The 13905-nt window shown below is 42.6% G+C and overlaps 1 protein-coding gene across 2 annotated transcripts in view; it reads left to right on the top strand.

Moving 5' to 3' along the window:
• Window positions 1-10363, top strand: part of LOC138784709 (maternal DNA replication licensing factor mcm6) — a 105077-nt gene extending 94714 nt beyond the window's left edge. Inside the window, exons 15-17 of one of the 2 annotated variants that reach the window (XM_069960367.1) lie at window positions 289-453; window positions 1038-1177; window positions 10238-10363. In XM_069960367.1, the coding sequence (XP_069816468.1) occupies window positions 289-453; window positions 1038-1177; window positions 10238-10363 (431 nt within the window). Of the gene's footprint in view, window positions 1-261; window positions 454-1037; window positions 1178-10237 lie in introns of both variants that reach the window. The other variant, XM_069960366.1, reaches the window with a different exon arrangement.
• The last annotated feature ends 3542 nt before the right edge of the window (window positions 10364-13905 follow it).

Raw genomic sequence — 13905 nt, 5'->3', positions numbered from 1 at the left:
ATCTATTGGTCCTGGTTGGGAACACTCATTTTAAGGGGTATTCAAAATTAAAAGAAACACAGCTACTTTCTTGCAAAAACAGCCCCACACCTGTTCTCAGGTTGTGTGTGGTATTACAATTCATTTTAATGGAAGTGGAATGTAAAACGACACCCAAGCTAAAGCGTTTGTGGAAGAAAGCAGCCATGTGTTTTGTAAGCTCTGATCACCTCTTTTAACTGCATTACATTTTTACTTCTCTGGCTCAGTACTGATTAGTAGATAATTCTGACTATTTCTCTACTACAGGAGAGGATGACAACGCCAGTGTTAATAAAGAAGCAGCTATGGAAACAAATAAAGATGAAGAAACAAAGGAGAAATCTGATCAAAGTGCTCAATTAAAAATGTCTTTTTCTGAATACAAACAAATCTCCAACCTGCTTGTTTTATACATGCAGAAAACTGAGGAGTGTAAGTTGAATGGAAATGTTCTTTCTTGGGTTTAATGCTGTTTTTGCATTTGAACATTCTCCTCACTTGTTTTTCAAGTGAAAAATAGCAATAAAGCACAGGATAAATAAAGCTTTGGGTTGGATACTTGTCAGAGGTTACTTGCAGATGGCCATACCAGCATGTCCTTTTTTCCCTCATTCCCACATATACACATATGCTGAGGTCAGTGCAATCACAGAATCTATAGATCAGCACTGCCATGTATTATGTCATCAGGCAATCAGACGGTGAAGTCCCCAAGGTGACACAGTGAAAAAAGGTGAAAGTGACATTATCAACCCACACAGTGACCACAGAAAATTTTAGGTCAAGTTACAAAAAAAATCTAATTGTCATTTTTTTTTTTTCCAATCAAATTTGAGCATACAGTATCTGCCAATATTTATCATGTACCTATGGCACAATATGCTACAATCTCAGAATAGCTAGGGTACGTTAAAGCATTACAGAGCTATAACTGAGTAAAACAAGACAAGTCAGATTTTTAAAAGTTAGCCAGGTCCTGCAAGGCTTAATATATGCAATGCTATTTATTTTTCTAGCTGAAGAGGACTGCCAACTGAAGAAAAGTGACCTGGTTAATTGGTATCTTAAAGAAATTGAAAGTGACATTGAAACAGAAACTGAACTAATCCTACGCAAACGTTTAATTGAGAGGGTAATTCACAGGCTAATTCATTATGTAAGTATCTCTGAATTGTATTACAAAACCTTTGATGCATTGAAGTTGTTACAATGTGACAATAACAAACGTTTTTTGTTTGTTTTTTAATGTGTGAACATAGCCCTAAAGTGACTTTTATTGGATCGATACTTATTTCTTAAATGGGATATCCGGCGAGCAGGAAAGGTCCTATATTTTCTGTCCTTCGGTGCTCCAATTCCTCTTTTTGCCCACCCACGCTGCAAACTTCCACAGACAAGAGAGGGGTGGGAGCATGTGGCAAGTACTGCTGGCACTGCATGTTATCGAAACCATGCCCACACACTATGCCCAATAGCTTCCTGATATCACAGTAAGATCAGGCAGCTATTGATCACTGCCTGCAGCATGCTTCCACCCCCTCTCATCTTTTGAAGAATCGGCAGAAGGAAGGACCTTTCTGCTTTTTGGATATCCCCGTTAATACCTGTGGTCTAGCACCCAGATATTGACATGGTGTGAATGGAAAAATTTGCTATGTCTCCTAGGAGATACACAATGTAATACTCATTGTCATCATTTTGTGGTTGTAACTGGTGGTGTTTTGCATAAATCATACCTCAGAAACACTGGTCTAACCTACAGGAGGTAAATGTTGAATGATTAAAAGGTATCCTAGACATCCCTTCACTAATATATAAACATTACCAGTTATTCATTTTGGTTTTCTTTTATCTGCTTATGGAGTAGGACCCTATACTGTTTTAACAGATTTATTTACCATTTCGCTTACATACATTGCTTGAATTATTTGTATATTGCTCAATTAAAAGCATTTTTACTTTAAGGGAAACACACACATAATGCTACATTTTATTTTACCCCCAGCTACCTATTATGTGACCCTAATGCCGCAGCCAGGGACCAGCTAAGCAGGCTGTTACAGCTTTATATAAAAAATGTACATGGCTTGAGTACCCCTTTAATTAGTACTCTTCTGTATGTGAAAATACCCTAAAGTTTTGCTGCTCTATACTAACATTTTTCCAATATCAGCAGTGTGTCCTAGAGCTATTAGGAATTTAAACTCAGAGCTAAGGAATGTTAAGTAAAAAATAAATAAATAAAAATTATATATGTGTGTGTATACAGTGTGTGTATATATAATATATATATATTATACACATACACATATATATATATATATATATATATATATATATATATATATATTATATACATATGTAATATGTGTATATATATATATATATATATATATATATTATATACACATGCTTGATAAAGGCCCATGTTAGACAATATAGGGCCGAAACGCGTTGCAATAAAGAGTATATGTTTTTTATGCCATCTACCTCTGGATGATCCCTGGCTGCACCGTTGTGTGCAAATTTAAATACTCCTGCGCTTATTATACCTGGTGTGGATTCGACTCTTGGTCCTGTAATCGGCTGATTACACATCTGCATTATATACACATATATATATTATATACACACATATATTATATATATATATATATATATATATATATATATATATATACACATATTATATACACATACACACACATATATATATATATATATATATATATATATATATATATGTGTGTGTGTGTGTGTGTGTATATATATATATATATATATATATATATATATACATACATACATACATACATATATACATATATACATATATACATACATACATATATACATATATATATATATATATATATATATATAATATTTATTATAACTGGTCGGGACACCAATAATTCTGTTGTTTATGTCTACATGCAAACTCCAAGAGTAAGCTATTTTCCTCTTACCACAAACTGCTTGCATATTGTATGTAAGATAACTTTCTGCATCAAATACAGTTTTAAAACTTACAGTAAATTACCTATGAACAAAATCCTTACTGAGCCCATAGGGATTGTTTGAATGATTGCTACTCTGATTCCCCAGGAAGAAATTATGCAGGATGTATTAGACATGGTATTCCCAGCTTTGACAGAGACCAGATGGGAGCTCTTTGATGCAGCTGTCTTAACTGAAATAGGCTTTACCATCAGGGACTTGGCCTTAGGGAAAGCTTCAGTCCCTGGTGGGCTTCCTATAGAAATTTTAAGTGAATATCATGACCAACCTAATGCTGTATTTTCATGGAGTTTATCTACAGGCTACGGATGATAGTAAAAGTTCACCATTTTGAATTCTGTTCTGCATTGATTACTAAGATGTGGTCTGATTAAGTTACAATTATATACAAAAATAAAAACTAGTAAAACTTGTTAATACCTAAAATCATTCTAACTAAATCCCCACAGTGCAGGGAGAGAAATTGATCCTGTTAAGAACTTTACCAAGAGCTGATTGGCAAAGATATTTAAATTTAAACAGATGAGATTGAATGTGGATGTGGATCTTATAGGTCCTCTTCCCATTATATCAAATCTATTCTCTTCAAGAAAGATTGGTTAGCATGTATAATAGCAATATGATATTATCAGAAGCTTACTTACCTCTCTATGGATCCTTGTATTTAATCAATTATGCAGGATACATCAGACATGGTATTCCCAGCTTTATTCATACTCCTCTCTGGGACTCTGACAATGTCTTGACACAAACTATTATAGAGATGCATGAATCTGGAAAAGGGTACAAAAAGCTAAAGAGTGGGTTTACATCTGTCAATTTTTTGTAGATTCTGTCCCTAGGATTGGACACCCTGTTATCAGCAGCAATTCCTAACCCCTTCATGACCAAAGGTCATTGATGTACATGAGTCCAGGTCATAGTGAAGCTGTGCTCTACATTAGGATTCCTTCTAAGAAGAGCTCAGGGAAAGGGATAGTCATTTAAATGCCACTGACCAAACGAAAACCCCCTAGTGTGACTAAACTTAAATGCTGCATTTAACCCCTTAAGGACAGAGCCTGAAATGGCCTTAATGACAGAGACAAATTTTATGAATATGACCAGTGTCACTTTATTCATTAATAACTTCGGGATGCTTTTACCTATCCGGCTGATTCTGAGATTGTTTTCTCGTGACATATTGTACTTTACATTTCTGGTAAATTGGAGTCGATACTCATAACAAATCTTTATGAAAACAACCCAAATAATGTGAAAAAAATTTGAAAAAATGCATTTTTCCAACTTTGAAACTTTTTTGCGTAAACAGAAAGTGGTTATACCACATAAATTATATATTAATTAGCATTAGCAACATGTCTACTTTATGTTGGCGGCATTTATTAAACTATCTTTCATTTTTTTTAGACGATAGGAAGCTTAAAACATTAGGAGCAAATTTCCAAATTTTCAGTAAAATTTCAAAATCAGATATTTTTAGGGACCTGTTCAGGTTTAAAGTGTATTTGAGGGGCCTGTATGTTAGAAAGCCCCACAAAGCACCCCATTTCAGAAACTGCACCCCCCAAACTCTGCAAAAGCATATCCAGAAAGTGTTTTAACCCTTTAGGGGAGTCACAGAAAGCTAAGTGTGTAAGGAATTTGAAAATTTAAATTTTCTGTGCAGAGATTTTATTGTAATCCAATATTTTTCATAATTATAAACCTATTACCAGAGAAATGCACCCCAATAATTGTACCGTTTCTGCAGTTTATAGAAATACCCCATATGTGACCCTATTGCGCTATTTGACGCAACCACAAGCCTCAGATATAAAGGAGCGCCTAGTGAATTTCAACGCCTCCGTTATATTTGGTCATTTTTGACTGTACCACTTCAGGTTGGCAGAGGCTCTGGGGTGCCAAAACCTAAAAAACACCCCTAAAGGGACACCATTTAGAAAACTACACCCCTCAAGGAATGTAACAAGGGGTGCGGTGAGCATCTGGACCCCACAGGTGCTTCACAGATTTTCAGAACAATATGGCTTGAAAAAAGAAAAAAAAATTTTTACACTAAAATGTTGTTCTAGCCTTCAATTTTTCATTTTCTTAAAGGGATAAGAGGGAAAAAAAGACAAAAAATGTGTAGCGCAGTTTCTCCCGAGTACGGAAATACCCCACATGTGGCGATAGAGTGCCAAGGGGGCGCAGGACGAGCCTCCAAAGGGAAGGAGCGCCAATTGGCTTTTGGAAGCTGAATTTCACTGAAAAGGATTTCAAGGGCCATGTCGCATTTACAGAGCCCTCGTGCTGCCAAGACACTGGAAACCCCCCAAAAGTGCCTCCATTCTGGAAGCTACACCCCTCAAGGAATCTAACAAGGGGTTCAGTGAGCATATGGACCCCACTGGTGACGGGCACAAATGTGGAACAATGTGACGTGAAAGGGAAAAATTGCATTTTTTCACTTTCATGGCACAAATGTGCCAGTCATCAAGGGGTCCATATCCTCACTGCACCCCTTGTTAGATTCCCTGAGGGGTGCAGTTTCCAGAATGGGGTCACTTGTGGGGGGTTTCCAGTGTTTTGGCAGCACGAGGGCTCTGTAAATGCGACATGGCGTTCATCATCCATTCTAGCCAAATCCAACCTCCAAAATCCAAATGGCGCTCCTTCCGTTCGGAGGCTTGCCCTGCACCCACATGGCGCTTTATGTCCACATGTGGGGTATTTACGGACTCAGGGGAAATTGCTCTACACATTTTGTTTTTTTTTTCCTCTTTTAACCCCTTGTGAAAATGATAAATTTAAGGCTAAACCAACATTATAGTGTAAAAAATTTAATATTTCATTTTCACGCCACATTGTTCCACATTTGTGTCCGTCACCAGTGGGGTCCATATGCTCACTACACCCCTTGTTACATTCCTTGAGGGGTGCAGTTTCCATATTAGGGTCACTTGTGGGGGGTTTCAACTGTCTTGGCAACACAGGGGCCTTTTGAATGCAACATGGCCCCTCGAAATCCATTCCATCCAAATCCAGCCTTCAAAAACCAAATGGCGCTCCTTCCCTTTGGAGGCTTACCCTGCACCCGCATGGCGCTTTATGTCCACAAGTGGGGTATTTCCGTACTCAGGGGAAATTGTGCTACACATTAAATGTTTTTTTTTATCTTTTAACCCCTTGTGAAAATGAAAAAATCATGACAAGATTAATGATTTAGAGTAAAAATTTTACAAAAATTACACTAAATGTTGGTCTAGCCTTGATTTTTTTTCCATTTCCACAAGGAGTTAAAAAAGAAAATGAACACAAAACGTGTAGGGTAGTTTCCCCTGAGTACGAAAATACCCCATATGTGGGCATAATGTGCTATATGGGCACAGGGCAAGCCACCAAAGGGACAGAGAGCCATTTAGAGGCTGGAATGGAAAATGGAGTCCATGTCGCAATTACAAAGCTCCTGTGCTGCCAGGTCAGTAGAAACCCCTCACAAGTGACCCCATTCTGGAAACTACACCCCATAAGGAATCTAACAAGGGGTGCAGTGAGCATATGGACCCCACTGGTGACGGGCACTTACGTAGAACATGTGCCGAGAAAATAAAAAATACAATTTTTTTCATTTTCACGTCCCAAATGTGGCCGTCACCAGGGGGCCATATCCCCGCTGCCCCCCTTGTTAGATTCCTTATGGGGTGTAGTTTCCAGAATGGGGTCACTTGTCGGGGGTTTCTACTGTCCTGGCCGCACAGAGGCTCTGTAATTGCATCATGGCATCCTCTAATGGGAATGGCGGCCATACCTACTTAGCTGGGGAAAAGGGACAATTCTAATTTATTTGGGGGTATTAGGCCAATTATTAGTTTATAAGGTTGGAAATGACAGGTGTCCATCAAACTCAACCTGTGTTGATCCAGAGGAAGGCAAAAACCCCTCGTGAGGCAGACGACAGTAGCTTCATCACAGGGGAAAAATTCCTTCCCGACTCCATAATGGCGATCAGAATAATCCCTGGATCAACGTGACCCCTGAAATAGGAATAAGGGACAGAATTTAGATAATGTAGAACCCCAGTGACGTGTGGTGCGCCTTGGAGCGATCCAGTATACAGAGGCCGGGGTGATCAGGACAGGTGTCACACAGGAAAATGGTGTCCTTCCTGATCCCCTGTTACGCCACACTCTGCACATCTTCTGGGGTCTCCTGTTCTCCAGTGTGGGGGACGTCACCTGGAAAATGTTGTCCTGGTGCGATACGGGGTCCTTCATATCCAGAAGCGCTGGGTCCGCTCCATGGCTGCTAAATATTAGGGCGCTATTACTACTTCTGATATTTTCGGATCGTGCCGCGAGCTACAGTAGCTCGGGCAGCGAGGGACCGGAAGAGGGGGTGCTGGTATAAGAGTTATCCCCGTACAGGTGGTGACCTTTATCCAGCAGTGGGAAGATCAGTTCCCGAATGATCTCCCTACTAACTCCGAGGATGGGGGGGGAGGGGGCATCTGGGGGCTGGATTCGGGTGTCCCTTCCTACATACACTCTTAAGGGTACGTGCACACTGCGGAATCGCGACAGATAACCCTTCGTGCATTCCGCAGTTGGCACCCGCCTGCGGAGTGATGCAGGCGCACGTCTCCGTTTGTGTCATAGACTCCATTCTATGCACGGGCGGATTCCGCTCTCTGTCCAACGTATTTATTCTTTGGACGGACTATGGAATCCGCCCGTGCATAACATGGAGTCTATGACACGGGTAGAGACATGCGCCCGCATCAGTCCGCCAGCGGGTGCCAGCTGCGGAATGCACAAAGGGTTATCCTTTGCCATTCCGCAGTGTCCACGTACCCTAAATCTGTATGAGTACCCTGAGGTACGCTCACAGAGTGTGTAGAATTTCACTCCATACCGTCATCTCTTATTGGGACGGTACTGGCGGAAAAGACGTGTCTGGGGGGCAGCGTACGCTACGCTACCCCCAGACACGTCACTGGATGATGAGGATGAATGGAGGAAAGAAGGATTCCCCCCATTCATCCTCACTGGCTGTTTCGGTGTCGGAGGCAATAACATATCCCTCTGACGCCGAAAACACCCTGGGGGCCATCTTTATATGGGGACTAGTATATGGGGTATGTAGTGGTGTAGTGTCAAACTTTATTCAATGTAGTGTGGTGTAATGTAGTGTTTTTTTACGTGTTTTTTTACAGTAAGTATAAAAAAAAAACCTACGCCAACAAAGGAGTTGCTGATAAATGCCGCACTTATGCGCGGCACTTATAAGCAGACCGTGGCAGTAGAATATAGAAAAAAAACACCCTACGCCAAAAAGGAGGAGTTGCTGATTAGCAGCGCACTTTCGTGCGATGCTGATCAACACTCAGCGGCGATAGGGTGCGGAAAATAGAAAAAAAAAATTTGAAAAAAAAAAATAAATTTTCTACATTCTGAACATCCCTGTAGCTGCTAAGTGTATTACACATATCAGCCGCTAGAGGGCAGCAGAGCGCAAAATACGGAAAAAGCCAACGCTGGAGCCGAAAATAGCCGAGAGAAGCCGAACGTGACGTCACGGTGGAAGCCGAAGACCCGAACGAAGACTAGGACGCCGCGAACCCCGAAGACGCCAATCAGGAGCCCGGGACAGGTGAGTAATGTACAAATACCTGCTCTGGACCCCTCGGCTACCTAGCTGAGGGGTCCAGGGCAGGTATTTACTATTTTGTGGGACTCTGATCACCGTGCCACCGGCCCGATCGCCATTACTTTTTACAGTAATGGCGGTCGGTGCTGTCCTCGGACAGCACCGACCGCCATTTTTTTCCGGGTCATCCGGTCGCCGATGACCCGGAAAGGTTCCGATCGCCGCTATTGGCTGATCTGAATTGATCAGCCTACAGCGGCGATCGTAAGCACAGGGGGTGTTAACCACCCCCCGTGCCGTGAAGCTAAGATGGCCTGCTATGATTTATAGCAGGCCATCTTCCCCGATCGCTGTGTGCAAACACGCAGCGATCGGGGAAACATCGGGCGTAAATTTACACCCTGATGCGCCAAGTACCAGGGCGCGAGGGCGTAAGTTTACTCCCGATGTCGTTAAGGGGTTAAGGGGGTCAAAGGTAGACACTGCTTTATTGTGAAGAGCACTGCCTACATTAAAGTCAGGAACGTGTGTGTGTGTGTGTGTGTGTGTGTGTGTGTGTGTGTGTGTATATGAATATATATACATACATTCCAACTGCCTGGGTTATTGACAGTTAAAACGTGCATAGCTGTATGGCTGATGTGAAGGGGTTAAAGAGGCAACAAAGAATTGAAGGATAACTGTTAGAGGTGAGTAAAAATTTTCAAACCTGCCAAACTGAACTTTTGAAAATTTCAGTGTCTGGTTCCTCCAAACCTTAATAAACTGTACTAAAACAGCTAAACAATTGCAGGTATTTGTAGCTGTTTTGGTGCTGTTATGCTATTGTCATGTCTATTTTCCTGTCCCCACTCCCATGGTGTCCTCTCTTCTCCGGTGTCCCCGCAGCCAAAATCACGTTTAGCCAATCTGACTGAGGGACAGCTCTGTGGCCACTGATTTGCTGAGCTGGCTTTCAATTTTGAGACACAAGTGACAGCCTGCTCAGCCAATCATTGACTGATGTAGATGGGACAGTGCCGATGGAAGTCTGACATAACGCCGTGGCTGCGTTCCAGCACAGCCATTCTGCTGCAGAGGGCGCCTCTTTCTTCTGGCTGTGCCTCCTTGTCTTCAGAGACAGCACTTTTTTTTTAAAGATCAGCGTTTAGACAAATCATTAGAAAAATTGTTATTGCAAACGTTTTTAAGATCGCTTAAGCCCATCTTTTACATAGGGTGAATCTTTGAAAGACTGTTTACGCTAAGCGTTCTGCGAATTTTTAGCGAACGACTATTTGAGAACATGTTGAAAGATCAAAATGAACAATTTCTCGCTTGTCGCTCAATTGTTTGCTGTGTTTTTTAAATGCGATAGTTATTGCGAAAATTCGAACAGTAATCGTTCTGTGTAAACGAAGCATAAGGGAATAACAGCCGGTAGTTGTGATCATTAAAGGAACAATAAATTAGAAAGTGTTTATTGGTTTATACTATGCACTACTGAAGAATATGATTTGTGAACATGCCTTGTCCATAATTTTGTCACTGATGTAACACTTTATTTTTTTTGTTTTTTTTAAAGGATCATATTTTGATAGAACTCAGCAAATCTGATTTAAAATCGATAGATGACAAAGATGATACTGATGAGACTTCAGAGGAAAATCATCTTTTGGTGGTCAACCCAAATTATGTATTGGAAGATTAAGCCAATATTGTATAGTATTCCATTTTATTCTACTTTGATATTTTGCTAAATGTGTTTCAAATAAAGCAGTATTTAAATTATTTGATTTTTTTTTTTTTTTTAATTATACCAAAGCTTTAACATTTAGAAAGTTTTAGTTAACTATTCTATTGATTGATTTACAAACTACTTCTGCACATGATAGAGCCTTATAAATTGAGGTAATTTGATTACTATACTAGTAGCTGTATGTTTTACTAAAAGAGAATACACATGGGCCCAGATGTGCCTAACATATATGCGCCCAAAATGTGCGGCAAAATACTTTTATACACTTAGTCCCAAAGTTTTAAAACTTTATAATAAGCGGGAATGTGTCTCTAAAGAAGGGGTGTGACCCAAGTAATGTGGCTTTGCACCAAAACCTGTTGTGCACTTCAATAATACTAATAGATGGTCTTCACTTAGGGATGAGCGAACCGAACCGCTACGAACTAGATTTGTTACGAACTTTGCAAAAAGTTCGGTTCGGTATCGAACCGAACTTTCCAAAAGTTTGTTACGAAGTTCGTTAAAATCGCAACGGCGTCGCAAAACTGGATTGTTTTCACAGAATGGAAGAGGATATAAGGAATTATTACTCCTATAATCCCTTTTATCCTGTCATGTGAATATCAAAGTGTGTGACGTCACTACAGGAACAGGAAGTGCCTGAGCGTCCATGCTCTCTCATTGTGTGTCTAGACTGCAGAGAGAGAGGAGGTGTACGTTAGGCAGAGAGGGAAAACACATAGATTACATATCAAAACAACTGGATAAGTACAGTTAGAGATAGAGAAGAAGTATATATTGTTTGTGAGAGAAGCAGGAGAGAGGAAGATAAAAAAAAAAAAATCGCAAGATCCAGGGAAAGCTTGATAAGCCCATACATAGTGAAAGAGGCTGAGAAATCAAGAGTTAGGTAGAGAGAGGGATAGCACAATTTTTGAGTTGGATGCCTATCTAGGGAGAGATAGGGAGATTAAAAAAAAAAGAAATACGGAGAGAAAAGTGAGAAGAGTCACTCAGGACACGTAGCATTGAACCAGCTACTGTTCCGTGACAGAGAGGAGACGCTAGACGTTGCTGCTCTGCTGAGTGCCGTTAACCGTGTATAGCCGCAAGCAAAAAAGTAAAAAAAAAAAAAGTTTGTTTGTGATAAGCTGTTCTATGTGACGCTAAGTCAGCGCCCCACAAAAGCTGTCCATTTGTGCTCTGCTGGTTGCCGTCACACCCGTTTAGCCACCGGCAACCAAAAAAGTTAAAAAATAAAAAATAATTTTTTTTTTGTAATAACCTGTACATTTCTGCTTTGCTGTGTGCCTCCAACCCACAAAGCAATAGTCACTGAAACTTTGTGCCTTTTGGCCAATAGATTATTTCTTTTTCAAAATTTACACCAACCAAACAACTATGTCCAAGCGTCCTACTTCCAGCACTTCCCAGGCAAGGACTGCAATGGCAGGCAGTGAGGGTAGGAGGAGTGGCAGCACAAGGCCCGGTGGCAGCCGGGGCAACAGGCAAGGCAGCAGGGTGCAGCTACCCCAGACGCCCACGGGTCATTTAAGAACCACACAGCCAGCGGTTCTAGATTGGCTTACCCAATCCTCCAGTTCCACTGCCCAAAGCTCCCAAACGAGGTCGGCTGGATCATCCGACACCACCCTTACATGGGACGGTCAGCGACAGTGCTCTGCCCCGTCCCCTGTTATTAATATGCCACTCACCTTTGGGGCACCTTCTGCCAGGGAACTCTTGGCAAACCTTGATTTGCCCTTGGAGTCTCTACTACTTTTTAGTGATGATGAGGAGGAGGTAGTAGTCCCCCAAAGGCAGCAGGTGGAACGTGCAGAGGCTGCAGAGGAGGTGTTGGCTGTAAGCAGTCAACAGTCAGGGAGGGGCATCCAGTGCCACACCTGAGATCCTGTCCCAGCCCCTGGAGGAAAGTAGCAGTGGTGGTGATGATGATGTCGCTGATCGGACGTGGCGCCCTCAAGCAGCATTATCTTCGGCGTCATCAGGGGAGGAAAGTGAGGTGCTACCGAAGCAGCAAGGAAGCTGCAAGGAAGCAAAGCACAAGAGGGAGGGGTAGAAGACCTACCAGGCAGACATCATCAATACCTTTTAAGCCTTGGTCCTGAGAGGGGACCCACAGGCAGTGGTGGCAGTGAACAACCAGCAAGACTCCCCGTGGCTGGCAGCAAACCACGGTCCTCTGTCGTCTGGCAGTTTCGGCTGGGGACAGATAAGCACATCGCTCTGTGCCTGCTGTGCAATTAGAGGGTCAGGGGTGATAATATTGGGACAACATCCAAGAGGAAGCACATGGAAAGGCAACACCAACAGGCCTGGAAAAACCGTGACCCAAATACCACCTCCTGTCAGGATGCACCATACACTGCAGATCCCATCATGCAGCATCCTCTCACTGGAACTCAGGGCTCGTCGGCCTTAGTTGCCAGCAGCAGCACACTCACTGCCAGCAGCAGTCTCACTGCCATGTACACCCGGCAGCAATCCCTGACAGTCCATGGCCAAACGTCAGGTGTACTGCAGCAGCCATCCCATGGCACAGAAACAAACCGGACACCTGGTTAAGCTGCTGGTGCTTCAGTCCCTACCATTTAATATTGTGGACTCCTAGCCTTTCAGGGATTTCGTGGCGTGTGCGCACCCCAGATGGCGAGTCCCCAGCCGCCACTATTTCTCTAGCAAAGCTGTTCCATCACTGCACAGTTATGTGAAAGGTTGGTGACTCATTGGGACTCTCGGTGTCCAAGACGGTGCACCTGAGTGCTGATGTCTGGTCCTCTAATTATCCATGTCCATTACTGCCCATTGGGTCAACATCCTCCCAGGAGACCATCAGGAAGTTGGCCCATTCTTGCCACTGTCACCTCCACGGTGCTTTAGGGGGCCAGCAGCAGGTAGCACAAGTTCTGCCTCCACCACCACTGCAGTCCAACCTCACCCAGTGTCTTACCACCAATGTCATGCCCGCCGCTCTCAGGCTGTCCATTTGGTGAGCCTGGGTCAACGAAGACACAGTGGGCAGGAGCTCCTCCGGACCATCAGGGAGGAGGTACCTGAATGGCTGACCCCACGTTGACTAACGGTGGGAAGTGTTGTAGCAGACAACGGGAGGAACATTGTCTCTGCAGTTCAGCGGGGAGGGCTGACTCATACCCCTTGTATGGCACATGTGATCAACCTCCTAGTGCAGAGATTTCTCCGATCATTTCATGCACTACATGACCTTATGAGAATGTCACGTAGAGTGTGCAAACATTTCTACGCTGCAAGGAACACCCTGCTCAGAATACAGAGACAGCGCGGTATGCCCCAACATCGGCTAATTTGCGACGTGCCAACCCGCTGGAATTCTGCCCTCCATATGCTCGACCACCTGTATGAGCAAAGAACAGCCGTAACAGACTACCTCATGGGGCAATCAGGCAGCTTCACGCCACACTGCATTTTCCAAGTAACACACTGGCAGTTAATGTGGGAAGTGTGCCAATTGT

The sequence above is a fragment of the Dendropsophus ebraccatus genome, chromosome 2 (assembly GCF_027789765.1).
Source record: "Dendropsophus ebraccatus isolate aDenEbr1 chromosome 2, aDenEbr1.pat, whole genome shotgun sequence".
Classification (NCBI taxonomy): Eukaryota; Metazoa; Chordata; class Amphibia; order Anura; family Hylidae; genus Dendropsophus; species Dendropsophus ebraccatus.
Note: the sequence above shows the minus strand (reverse complement) of the source record. Positions and strands in the feature narration are given on the sequence as shown.